This window comes from Apaloderma vittatum, unplaced genomic scaffold (genome assembly GCF_000703405.1).
Source record: "Apaloderma vittatum isolate BGI_N311 unplaced genomic scaffold, ASM70340v1 scaffold1943, whole genome shotgun sequence".
In the NCBI taxonomy this organism is placed as follows: Eukaryota; Metazoa; Chordata; class Aves; order Trogoniformes; family Trogonidae; genus Apaloderma; species Apaloderma vittatum.
Window position 1 is genome coordinate 56,129 of NW_009706234.1, and position 14,195 is coordinate 70,323.

The 14,195-nt window shown below is 39.0% G+C and overlaps 1 protein-coding gene across 2 annotated transcripts in view; it reads left to right on the forward strand.

Annotated features, from left to right (window-relative positions):
- The first annotated feature begins 391 nt into the window (after nucleotides 1–391).
- The window catches only part of LOC104271110 (E3 ubiquitin-protein ligase Midline-1), a 102,099-nt gene continuing 88,295 nt past the window's right edge, over nucleotides 392–14,195 (forward strand). Inside the window, exon 1 of one of the 2 annotated variants that reach the window (XM_009865691.1) lies at nucleotides 392–1,108. In XM_009865691.1, the coding sequence (XP_009863993.1) occupies nucleotides 449–1,108 (660 nt within the window). In that variant the 5' untranslated portion in view covers nucleotides 392–448. The remainder of the gene's footprint in view (nucleotides 1,109–14,195) is intronic. The other variant, XM_009865692.1, reaches the window with a different exon arrangement.

A 14,195-nucleotide genomic window follows, 5' to 3' on the forward strand; every position in this document is an offset into this window, starting at 1 on the left:
TTTTACTACCAGAAAAGTGAAACCAAAAGCAGCATCTGCTGAAGAAATCTAATTTTGCTGTTAATAGGCTTTTTGAAGGTCATCATTTGGGGTTTTAATAGTGCACAGAAACATCTGCCGCTTCCCTCAATCACATGAGAGAGAAAAGGAAAGAGAAATTAAGAAGGAGCTTTTGTTTCCCATTTTTAAGTGAACAGAGGAGGGGGAGGTAAATGAAGCCATCCAGTTTTAAATACCCTGATGTTTGCATGTGCAGATTCAAAACCTTAGGTTGCTCTCCTGCCCGGCACGGTGGGTTGATAGCCCCGGGAGCCGTGGCGAAAGTTGACAACCCCCCACAGCTGACCCCTCATGTTCGCTCTCGCCTAATCGAATTTTACATGTGTTTCCAGATAGCTGATCAGCTTCCCTGGATTTCGCTGACACCAAAAGAAAGCTTTGCCTGAAGATGGAAACACTGGAGTCGGAACTGACCTGCCCTATCTGTCTGGAGCTGTTTGAAGACCCGCTGCTGCTGCCTTGCGCTCACAGCCTCTGCTTCAACTGCGCGCACCGCATCCTGGTCTCCCACTGCGCCACCAACGAGCCGGTGGAGTCAATCACTGCCTTCCAGTGCCCAACCTGCCGCTATGTCATCACCCTCAGCCAGCGCGGTCTAGACGGGCTCAAGCGCAACGTCACCCTGCAGAACATCATCGACAGGTTTCAGAAAGCCTCGGTCAGCGGGCCCAATTCCCCCAGCGAGACCCGCCGGGAGCGGGCGTTCGATAGCAACAGCATGTCGTCCTGCGAGAAGGTCCTCTGCCAGTTTTGCGACCAGGACCCTGCCCAGGAGGCGGTGAAAACCTGCGTTACCTGCGAGGTGTCCTACTGCGAGGAGTGCCTGAAAGCCACTCACCCCAACAAGAAGCCATTCACTGGCCACCGTCTCATTGAGCCCATCCCAGACTCTCACATCAGGGGATTAATGTGCTTGGAGCATGAGGACGAGAAAGTCAACATGTACTGCGTGACCGACGACCAGTTAATCTGTGCCTTGTGTAAACTGGTCGGGCGACACCGTGATCATCAGGTAGCAGCTTTAAGCGAGCGCTATGACAAGCTAAAGGTTAGTGATACCTATTATCTTTTCTAGCCAAGCAGCGTGCGTTTGGGAAGAAAAATGCCCTTCATTTGCATGCTAAATTCTTCTATTGGGCAGGTGTGGGGAGAGGTAGATGCACAGCCTCTAGTTGGGCAAGATACACATACAGGTCTATGTGTGCATTTGCTCATCACCATTAAAAAGGTGTTGAATTTTGCTTAAGGAAAGATTCCTCAGTTGTGCTTTGATTTCTCTATAGCTCTCATAAGGAATATGCAGTGTACCCTACCTACTGTTTAGGTGAATTTTCTTATCTACCTACAGCTTGATTCATGGCAGCTGGCAAGGTTTGGTGCTGACTGTACAGACACAGGCACTGATTGAAATGTCAGGCATTCTTTGTGTACACTCTGTCGTTAATTATTTTTCATTTGGTTGCTTTCACTGTGAAAAGTCCTTTTGCATCTCTGCTAACAGGAGATGCATTTATCCATGCTGGCTTCGGGGATGCCAGCTGCCCGTCCAGCCAGGGAAACCAAATGTCCGCACTGCTCTTCCCGCACCACCTCCCACCCAGGATCTCAGGCAGCGCAGACCTGGAAACAAAACCAAAATTGTTACTTGAGCTTCTTGGGGCATTCCCACAGTCCATTGAGTTCCTGGCACGTCTTCTATCAGGTAGCTGGGTGACTCTGGCAGCCCCCTGGCCCTGTGCAGGACACCCTGGGTGGGGTGCCAGGTTTCAGGGTGCTTCAGGCAGCTCTGGGCTGCCTCCCACCCACCCAGGTGTATGTTCCTCTAGTGCTGATTTAGGTGCTACTGCAGAGAAAAGACATCAGTTAAGCACTCCACGCTTTCCTCTGTTCACCCTCTCCTGACAGTCTGTGGGTGCCTGTGCATGGATGTAGCAGAGGGGGGGATTCTTTTTAAAGATGGACTGCATTTGAGAAACCGTAAATGCAGAGGGCAGAGATTTTTTTGTCAGCCTTCTTGCTCAGAATTTCAGAGACAGAGAAAAAAATTGAACTTATAGGGTTAACTAACTAGGATGGTTTTCTTAAATACCTTCAGACAAAAATACGTGGCTGTGCATTTGTCTGTGATAACATTGTGTGAGTGCAGGTGAAACCTGCATACACATGCTGTGTGGGATCTGTAACTCTATGCATGTGGAAACGTGCATATTCTATGGTTATTTTAACATAATGGAAGACACTTCTTTACCTGGACCTCATAACTTCCTTGCATCTCTTAAAGACTTTATTTATTGAGGAGGAGTTGTTACTTTTGCTCTATTTTTTTTTTTTTTTTGCCCCAAACCGATTTGTTATTTTTATTGTTATTTTGTTTATCTATTGATAAAATGGGGCATGGACTATAAATGTGAATAGAAGTTACCTTCTCTTAGAGTACTTTTCAATAATCCCATGGATTTATATTCTTAACAGGTGCTACTATTTATTAAGCTAACAGTGATTGAACAATTTTTATATTTTAGCAACTCTATATGAGTAGGAACACACTACTTAACATGAATACCTTCAGAATTAAATACTGGATAACTATATTGTTGAGAACATCAATAAATATTAAACAATTCTCAGTGGTGGTGTACTTATTTATATGATAAGTCTTGAAAGAAGACCTTAAAAGGCAGGTATCTTCTCCCGAGATCTTTGATTTTATATTGCAGATAGGAAAAACTATTAGGGTGTTTTTGCATGATCTGTAGCTTTTCGGTGCCAACATGCCTAAGTAAACTCTGAATGGGTGTCTCAGACAGGCAACATTGATGTTAGATATTATTACAATTTAGATAACTTGACAGAAGCCTAATAAAGTTCTTTCCACCATCCCCCTCAAAGAATAATTCAAGTACTGATTTAATGGTTACCATAGGCCTGGGTCAGATAACTCCTTATAATGACAACTCCTATAATTCTTTATAATATCAGCACAACTTTTTTTTCTGGACTTTCTTTGTGCCCAAACTATCTAAGAGCACTTTATACAGATAATTATTAACCTAAATTAAATCTGGTTCCTGTCCTGTCTGTCATGAGGCAGCCTGTTTCACTTTGCTGATGCTGCTGATGACATCAGTCATGCCAGTTGTGCACACGGTTATAATCCGCTAACACCCTGAGCCCAGGAGCAGCAGACTAGGTGGTTTCCATCCCGATCCAGCATCTGTTCTCAAGAAGGTAACTTGAAAACTATGCCTTTCCTCACTGCCTCTTCCGTCTCAGAAATTTGTGCTGTTTTATATATCAGACTCAGAGAATGAGATTTTCAGTTCCGTGGATTAGCATTTGTCCCTCAGAAGTAAGGGAATGATACCTATTCCCACGAGCATTTGGTCACTGAGAGGCAAGAATTTCAGGTCCATTTTCACATCCAGTTCTCCTCCTTCATAAATGGTGATATGACCTCTTGAGTCATTGGTCATGTTGCTAATGTAAATCTTAGGTACAAGTTTGTGGATGGTCTTTGATAACTTACAGATAAGTTGCACGTGCCATTGGCAAATTCAATGTCCAAGTGGATCAGAAAATCCCCATATGAAAAAAATGGTTTGTTGTTTGTTATATTGGTACTGTGGCTTTTTAAAATGCATGGGGTTTGATAGAGAGGATACCCAAATCTTTAAAAAGGATTCTGAAAAAATGAGCTTGCAGTAACCAATAGTATAGTGGGTTCATTCAAAAATGAGTGGTTAATTGTATCTTTAAAAATGAAAAGCAAAGAAGTGACACTTTCGTTTTTGTGGTTTTCTTTTTTAAACTGACACATTGTTCATGCTAACAACAGCAACTGGTGTTGCTGAGGATGTCAAGCTATGCTAATTACTTGCATTCTTTTCCAGTGGTGTTACTAATTATTTAAACAATATCTCACCCTTCATTAAGCATAGGACAAAAGATGCCATTACAGTCTAGCTCCTTTTGTGGCAAAAACGAAACCCCTTAATTACGAGTTCTGTACACTTGTCCAACAGAGGCGTCTCTGCTGAAGGGTGTTTAACAGTCAATGTGTAATAGTGATTGTGGACATCTGAAAATGAGAAAGTGTTTTCCTTTGGCAACCCCAGCCTTAACCCTGAGAGGTGCTTTTCTTTTTCAACTTGTGGTGGGGTGGAGGGCGTTGAGGGCACTTGTATTCTTCCAGAAGTAGTTCTTTCTTGCTTAGTTATGAGACCACATGATGTACCTTCATGCTTCTAGTTGCTTTAGTGCTTATAGATGTGGCATTGGGTGGCAGTTTTGATTGATTGGGGTTTTTTTAAAGTTGATCTTAGTGAGATGCATATTAAAAATGGGAAAAAATATAAGCTGAGATCAAAATAGAGAACAGGAAATATCCTGAATTTATGAGGTGATGGTTGAAATTGTGGTATAGATTAGAAATAATCTTTACTATGTAAACAATAAGAGCTTAGCCCACCATTTTACCTAAACAAAATGTTTATGGCTAATTACTTTTGATATTCATTCTTTGCTTTTTGTCTTTTTGCAACGGAAAGGAAAAGACAATTGAGAAGTACATTCATTTTTCTTTGAGAAAATTCATAAAATTACCATTGTTTTGTAAATGTATTTATACTGAAGAAAGCGGTAAGAAAAAATAAAAGGTAAGATATATTTTGAAAAAGAAAGTTAACAAGGCATGGAATGAAAGGTACTGCTCATTCGATACTAGTGAAGAGCCTTGAAGAGGTGTAACAAAAGGGGAAGCTAGGCAGTAGGCTGTATTTTAGATGGTGTAAAACCACCATAACTCCATCAAAACCAATGTTTTTACTCCCTTTCATATTTAAAGAGAATCTGGCTGCTGACACATGTATTCTTGCCAAAATAAAAATTTTTGGCCCAGTTTTTGCAACACTCTAGTCAAGAATGATCTTTTGATTATTCCAACTGCTGTAGGTTAGCTGTGGGTCTCCGTGTTTTCGTTTGAATCTTATTAGTGCTGACGTGTATTGGGCATGTTTACGAAGGCAAAGCAGCCGCTTGAATAGCAGTCAGCGATTCCAGAAACAAAAGGGGGCTTCTTGCTTGTGCGGCTTTCACCTAGTTTTTATGGCAGAATTCATACACATCCGTGTTTCCGATGTTGTTGGTTCAGGGTGCAAGGATTTGACTTGCTATGGTGTGTCGATTCAATTACTCACAAATACTCTTTTGGTGGGAAGCAGCCATAAATTGTTTCCACGCAGGGAGAATTGCATTCAACTCCCACAAGCCTACTCTGTGTAAAGGTAGGAGACTTTGTCAAGGCCACAGCTTCTACAAATAGAGCGCAAAAATATGTGTGCTTCCCTGCTATATACAATATGTATTAGAAAACTTTTCATATTTAAATTTCCTTGTGGAGGTACTGGAAAAATATGTGTTGAAGCTTTTCAACTATTTTTATTTGGCATTATTTTGTAATTGCAGCTTGATCATTAATTGGTATACTGTGAAACCATAAAACCCCAGCATTTTCAGATCTGTACTTGTACAAACAGTGGGGCTGACAATCTGGGAACATTGGTTTCTGGACATATATATAAAAATATTATGCATGTACATGTAAATATGTTCCTAGATACATTTTATTAATTTTATTTAATGCACATATATAGTACTTGTGTTAGTGTACAAAGGCAATGCTACGTATATTTGTATGTATGTGTATGTAGACTCTTGTCTAGCATAGAAGTACATGTAATTTCTAGTAATATCTGAAATCATTAATATCTAGAATCTTGAACTTGAATAAATACACATACGCTTATGTTTTAAGTAAATATATTCTCTTTCATATATATGTGTAGATCAATAAAATATTTTTGATCACATATATATAATCTATACATCTTTTTTTTTACTTGATATCTGTTTTTAATATTCTGTATATATATATTTATTTAGTAGCTGAATATTTTCACATCTAAATTTATGAGTTCCCTGTGCACCCTTAACTTCACTAACTTCCAATTTAATGGAAAATATTTTACTAAGAGAAAAAGTCCAACTGATCTGTAAAGACATAGTATGTCATTGTTAAGTGATATGTTATTAAACATTTAGATAAGTGGCACTTTCCCTTACATTGCACTTCATAGATTCAGAGCGTAGAAAATTACTTTTTATAGTGCCAATTATGAAGGTTTAACATACAGTTAAAATGCTAAATCCAACCTAAACTTGTGGATTTCATTATTATTAGATTATTTTTAGATTAGATGCAGCTTGATATTACTATTAGATTATTCTTAGATTAGATGCTGCTTGACAGATATTTCAGTGTATTCATTTTTTATGAAATCAAAATGATGAAAGATCACATCTATTAGTATGGAATATTATCTGATATTACTTAAATCAGAAATAGATGCAAAAATATAACTAACTGGCTGTGCTTCAGTATTTGCAAAGATACAAAAATATTAAGTTGTTGCATGGAAGAGGATCAGTGTAGGAATGAACAATTTTACTACAATGGTTTTCCAGATATGCTTATATTATTAGATTAACATATAAGTATCGCTACTGACATTAGAACATTCTCTCTTTAGTCTAGTGGTATCTCAGATGGCTGTGTTTCCTCCATCTCGTATTTCTTTGGTGGAGTTTAGAAATATAATAGAAAACATCAATAAAGTAATAATGACCATTAGTCCTTTTTTTGAGGGTTGGGTTTTGTTTGGTTGACTTTTTTTTTTTTCGTAAATTTTAGACTGTTTTAGCATAGTTTGAAGTACCTTGTGTTTATGACTGAGGATAATGAACTGTGACTTTACAATAGTTATAAGTACTATGAGATCCTTTAAGTAATAGAAGCCATATTTTTTAAAAGTTACTTTCACAAATGTAATGGTTGGTAAGTCTTTAAAAATATTTGCATACTACTTATTTCCTTCAATTTTTAGTGGAAATGATGGTTTCGAAGGCATAATCTATTCAGGAAGAACAAGATAATTAAATAAAATTGTAAATAGTATGACATTATCTTTGTTCTCATGAGTCTCATTTCCAGGGAAACCAAACTAGGCATTAAGTAAAATGTATTTTCTTACTTTATCATGGATCTGGTCCAAACTGTTCAGACAGCAGACTTTAAGTCCATGTTCTAGCTCTGAATTTACTTGTTCTACTGACCTCTTGACTGACCCTTCATTACTTATGTGTTTTTAGATAATACAACGCTTGAAAGTTGTTGGTGGACTATAATGCATGACAGATAGTTCATCAGAATGAGAATTTGTGTTTAAACAATAAATAATAAAGCAATTAAAAAATAAAGCAATAAAAATGGAAATTAAGCCAATACATCACTGAAAAACTGTTTTAGAACATTGGGTTAACCCCTTGTTTAGGAAATCATAGGATCATAGAATGATAGGAGATGGAAAAGGGACCTCTGGAGGTCATCTAGTCCAACCCCCCAGCCAGAGCAGGTTCAGCTAGAGCAGGTTGCATAGAATGGTGTCCAGGCGGGTTTTGAATGTCTCCAGAGACGGAAACTCCATCATCTCTCTGGGCAGCCTATTCCAGTGTTCTGCCATCCTCAAAGTAGAAAACGTTCCTCCTCATTTTTAGATGAAATTTCCTGTGTTCAAGTTTGTGCCCATTACCACTTGTTCTGTCACTGGGCACCACTGAAATAAGACTGGCCTCATCCTCCTGACACCCACCCTTTAATTATTATAAGCATTAATAAAATTCCCCTTCAGTCTTTTCTTCTCTGGACTAAAAAGACCCAAATCCCTCAGCCTTTCCTCATAAGAGAGATGTTCTATTCCACTAATCGTCTTTGTGGCGCTTTGCTGTACCCTCTTCAGCTGTTCCCTGCCCATCTTGAACTAAGGAGCCCAGAACTGGACAGAGTGGCCTCACTAGGGCAGAGTCAGAGGTGAGAAATAACCTCTCTCAGCCTGCCGGCCCCTCTCTTCTTGCTGGAGCCCAGGATGCCACTGGCCTTCTGCTGTCTCACAGAAAGAGCAGCTCCACCACCTCACTTTGTTGGCCTCTCTTTCCTAAAAAGAGCATAGCCACCCGTGACAGTGTTCCTGTCATGTGAGCTATCCCACCATGTCTCAGCAATTGCAGTGAGACCATCTACACATGTAGTGCCTGCCTACCACAATAACAAAGACAGGGTTGGTAACAGGAAAAGTTACAAACAGCGACCTTTCAAAGGCAGAAAATTCACTGGTTTTAGCATAACGGTATGTTTTCTTGTAACAGATAAATAGATTAAGCTAGCGCTTTAACGGGGAATGATAAAGCTAGTTGGAGGAGTATGGCTGAAAGCACTTACTGTGGCAGTAGGCTAAAACTCACACTCTCCAGTGGCAGTGACAGATGTGTGGAAGGGTAAGAATATGTATGTCTGTATATTAGATACGTATATTCTGAACTTATTCTAGGGTATAGCCTTATTTTCATGTAAATATTTTTTAAAATAATGTGACAGCAATTACCTTTTCAAACATAAGTGAAGGTGGTTAATAGTATGCTTTAAACAGGAAAAAACCCATCCCGAAAATTGGATATAAATGACTCCCATATTAGCACTGCAGAACAATCAATATTTAGATTTCTATCAAACTTTATTTAATAGGTTAAAATACTCCATGAAGAGAAATCAGAATTACTTGAACTCTGCCCTGTAATGACACACAACCATAGGAGCACGATTAAAGTATTTTAGTTCCTCATCTTGTGTTAAACAATTTTTATGACCTTTTTTTTTTCATATTGTATAATCTTAAAACACAAGTCCAGCAGTGATCACAGTGTGCTACTTTCCATTCCAGGCTTTAGAAGTGTACTTAGCACTCTTTTTTTTTTTTTCAGCAAAATGTACACTTCCTAGGAAGTTGATAATACTTGCATGTATCCTCAACACTGTGAACCTGTATGCAGGGGTTCATACCAATCAGAAATGGTGAAAACCTGAATAGTCCATGTAGAGGTAATCTTCTCCAGAAGGTCACAGACTGGAAAGCCCTGTCAGATTGTTAAAGCACACTTTGGGCTCAAAGCCTGATATGGGTGATAAGACTGCATGTTCCCTCTTTCTCCCATCTGTATTTATCTCTCTCCAAAACCAGCCATCCAACACCCTGTCTCCCTTGGCATCCCCTGACCCTCTGTACTGGAAGCCTTTTCTGTTGCTGGAAAGGACGTGGTTGCCCTTGAGAGCAAGCTCCCCTATGGATGGCGTGGAGTGAGGGGATTCCTGCCTTTCACATCTCATTTATAATGTGCTCTCACAAATCAGACACAGCCTGCTCTGCTTCCCAGATATCTAAAGTCAGTGAAAAATGGAGGAGCAAAGAAAATGGAAAATTAGATGATTTTATCATAGTGTGACTATACTGAGTTATTCCTAGACCTTCTGTAAATGCTTACTTCAGCAATTTTTACTTTTTCACAGTGTAAAAGCTGAACTGAAAGTGAATTGCCTTCATCAGTAAAACACTTAGAACATGTTGGCTAGCTCATTACTAAGTAATACATTACTGACTTTCTTGATGGTGTGCCCTGATGGTGCCAGCAGGATTGCTTTTTACAGTAGCATTTTATTTTTCAATGTCTGTAGGCTGAAGTGGAAGTACCACCTGTTTTATGAATTACTTCTTTGTGTGGGGCGTTGGTCCAGTATAGTTTACAACTGCGGAAGAGGAACATGTACAGGGTTATTTTAATGGCTTCGACAAAAATGTGCAAGGGACTGGAATTCTGGGCTGCTCCTGTACCTTACAGGTCCCCTCTCTTAAAGCTTGGTGACCTGCTTTTGGCTGTCCCCAATTGCCAATATGTAAGACTTTATCATAACTAGAATTGCTCTGCAAAATGTAGAAAATCCAGTGCTGTCCGCTAGTACCTGTCTGTTTCCACTTACAGCTTGTCTCTTCTAAAAGAGCTCTGTGAGATCCTCAGTGCTGAAAACTGGAAAGGGAAGAAAAAGGGACAAGCTGTGAGTCCAGAGTCAGGAATATGGTTCCGTAGAAATATTTCCCCATTCATCTCAATTATGACACTACTGTACTTCCAGAATTTCTGAGCTATTGATGTGTTTGTATTGATTGCATGCTCCAAGTTGTATCAGTTTGGCTTTGAAAGTAGCAGGGTTTGGTGGTTTAGTTTTATTTTCCATGCTCACAACATCTGCATTTTTGGAGAAATGAAAATTTCCTGCCAAAATGTAATCTCGGTCCTCTCTTTTTAAACTTTGTAATTTTAGCAGTGTGTTTTCCATAATAACATAAAGTAGCAGTATGATCCCATAATTATATTTTGCAGTTTGAGAGAGCTCAAATTCAGCACAGATGAGAAATGTAACTGGAGTGATTATGGCTAGCTTTTTCCTGTGCAATTCATCTGTTCAATTAGTTTTGATATTGTGAATGATCTAAGATATTTCAGACCCCTCAACTATAGCATTTTAGTGGCCCACAGAATGTTGGCTGCAGAAACCAAATGCTGAAAGTTTGAAAAGGAAAGGATATTTGGTGGAGTAATATACAATATATAACTTCATATCTATTTAGGAAAAAAAGTAATCTCTGTGGGCATTTGTGACTTTGCAATAGATGGTGTTCCACTGTACTATCACGTCTGCCAACTGCATCTGTAAAGTATAGAAACCATTTTACTTAGTTTTACTATGGTAATTCCCAAAGGCTCGATTAAAAAAAAGTCCTGTACTATAAGATTTTACATAAGTACATGAGATGTAATCCCAGCTTCAAGGGACATTCATTCGACTATGCTTAGAACAAAATATAAAAGCTAGCATGACAGGTACATAGAAAATTTGTATGATTACACTAATATCCAGGCGAGCTGTTGGCATCATGTAAAGAGTAAGATTACGAAAAAGGTTTTAAAATTATTATTGGCTAGTTCCAATAGTCAACAGAGACATTATTATTTGATTTCATAGAATTATTCTGGTTTGAAATACAGTAGCCCCCCCCTTGTCACTATGCTGAAAGGCCTAGATTTTTGTGCCCTTCGTATAGGAGAAGAGGTCTCAGTGCAACTCCTGGCTCTGCATGTCCTTTCTTATGTGACAGGCTAACAACAAATTAATTCTAATGCCCAAACTGATGTACACTGTTATAAAAGTACTCTCTATTAACTGAAAATTTATACTCCCTAAATATGAAAAAAGAACCGAAATATGAGACGTTCCAAGATATGAAAGAATCTGTGTCTTGTATCTTGAGATTGAGATTCTCTTCTATCTCGTGACTGTTCCAGCTTTTACTCCTTAATAAAATTATAGTTTTGATATTGCATTTTTTTTTCCAAATGAAGTAAAAATAAAACCTGGTATATTGAGAAGAGATCTTTCATATAACGTGGCAGCTCATGTAAATTAGAATAAATAGTAATGAGGTATAGTCTTTTCTTAAAAAGCTAAAAAGTATAAAGAGGACTTTTCAATGCCATTACTTCCTGCTGCCATACTGCATGAATAATTTCTTACACTATTATTTACTGTAGGTTCACTAGTTCTGGGTGTTATATCGTTGTTAGTACCAGGACAGACAATGCTGGAAGCAGTGATCTGCTGTTAGGCTGAGCAAAGAGATGGGAGTGAGGCAGGGACAGAGCTTTTGGGTCCTCTTGTTCAGAGGCATGCCTAAAATGACAAGCCATCCCCAAATTTTTTCTATATTGTTTCCTGTAATTCCATCTGTAATTTACAAGTTTTGAAATACATACACTAAAGGTATTAAACAACTTTATTTTTTTCCTCAGAAAATAAACAGAAACCTGTTTGGCTACAAATAAACTAATATCTCTGGCAGATGGTACTGGAAGCTTTCTTAGCATACTCAAGAGTATGAGAGTTGGAGGAAGCAATGGCTATTTTGAAGCTGATGAAGGGGAAAAAATAGTAATAGAAGTGCTTTGGCATTCAAAATCATCCAGCTTTTCTCTTTTCTGAGTATCCATACATATCTGCAAACAAACTTAATACTTGTCAAACTCTCGTATTTACTCCTGAGATTTCATGCAATCTATGACTTTCAGGCTTGTGATACATTTGAGTGTCAGAGAAATTTTCTGTGTCTAAGTCTAGCTGATAGTTTAAGGTAAAAAAGAAAAGATATCATTCATTAACTACTAGAGAAAGAAAAACATCCTTTGGCAAAGTAAAAAAGAAGAACCTATGTTGCTGTATTGGTTATGTAAATGAATGTTCTTTTGGTAAGCACCTAGCTTTACTCTGGGACCGGCTGCAAGTTGCTATAGGTTCCTGTGTTACAGTAGCTTCCCCCCCTGAAACTTATCTCTGTGCTTCTCAATATGTACTGGCTATTTTGAAACGTGAGGCTATACATCTGAATTTTGTTACTTGCTATGATACAGTCAAACTTTAGAAGAGATTCAAGACGGACAGCTGTTCACAACAGGTGTCTCATGGTAGAAACATTAAGTAGGCTCATTAGACTACAGCTAATGACAGAATGTGCAAACTTTGTTTCCAGATTAAGCTAACAGCATATGGAGAATAGGACTTATTCAGACTGAATTTGAGCAGTATCTATCTTAAGTTATTAAAGAGAAGAAAACATATTGATGGTAGTTTCTGTGAGTAGATATTTAAAATGTTATGTTTGTGGCCCAAACACATACATTCAAGAAACTCCTTAAAGAGAGTAACTGAAGGAACTATTAAATTATTATAAATAGCATTTGACTGACATTGGTTTTAAAAAAATAAAATTTGTCAATCCCAAACCAGATGCTTTCAATGTCTTTCCCAGTATACCAAATATGACTATATTCTGTGTGCTATAAAAGGGGAAAAAATGTATGTGCAGATACGCAAAAGATTAGTAGAGGTAAATACTTGGGAGAGAAATACCCTTTGTTTTTCCAGTAGGAGCTCCTGATCCCTTGTCTCATCCCAAATTGTATTCAGTAGAGCCTCACCGATCCCAGAACTGAAATCAAGACACAAATGAGGTCAATGTTGTGTTTTCCTTGAAGTATTTATTTTCCAAATATGCAGAGAAAGTAGGAGAGAAAGGGAAGGGAAAGAGGGAAAAAGAAGTGAGCAGATACCACTAGAGTCCAGCGGTGTCCCGCATATCTAACGTCATCAATGGGAGAAATTTCCAACTAGGTGCTGGTCTACAGTTCTTTTATTTCCATTGTCCTCACATTTTCTCTACCTTTTCACTGGAACTAACCCGCATTTTCTTGGAATTTCTTTTCATAAACTCCTCCTCACAGACACCTGTATTGCGCATGTGGTCCCCTTTTTTGGGGGTCCCGAGGGATCGCTCTCATCAAGCCTTCCTCTTTAAGTTGTCTTCCTCAGCGTGACCCACTGAGAACCCCACTGTGTTCTCATGCGTCTTTTATAGTTAGTTATATAACTTTGGAAGTCTGGCACTCCATCCTTGGAGGTTCCATATTTTCTTGCAAAATGTTGCAGAAGGCCTACCGTCCAAGCTGCCTTCAAGGCCTAGCAGATGTTAGTTGCTACAAATGTTGTAGAAGTTTGATTAATTACCACAGCAGCAGTTTGTTGTGATGAGCTGTCGTGGTTTGACCCTGTCTGGCAGCCAGGTGCCCACACAGCCGCTCTCTCATCCCCCTTCTCCACCAGACCAGGGGAGAAAATACATCAAAGGGCTCAAGGTTTGAGATAAGGACAGAGAGATCACTTCCATTTACTGTCCCTGGCAAAACAAACTTGATTTTTTGGAAATTAGTTAGATTTATTAAAAGAACAAGTCAGAGAAGAGTAATAAGAAATAACCCCCATCCCTCCCTTCTTCCCGGGCTCAACATCAATCCCAGTTTATCCATCTCCTCCCCCCAAGCAGCGCATGGGGACAGGGAATGGGGGTTATGGTCAGTTCATCCTATGTTGGTTCCACTGCTTCTTCACTCTGAAGGAGGACTCTTCACTTTTCCCCAGGGCCATTGTGGGGTCTCACTCACGCGAGACGATCTTCACACTTTCTCCTCCAACGTGAGTGCTCTCACGAAGGGCAATTCATCACAAACTGCCAAACGTGAGTCCCCTCACGAGGGGCACCCCATGGCAACTGAGGGGCAACTTCTGCCCCACAGTGGACATCTAA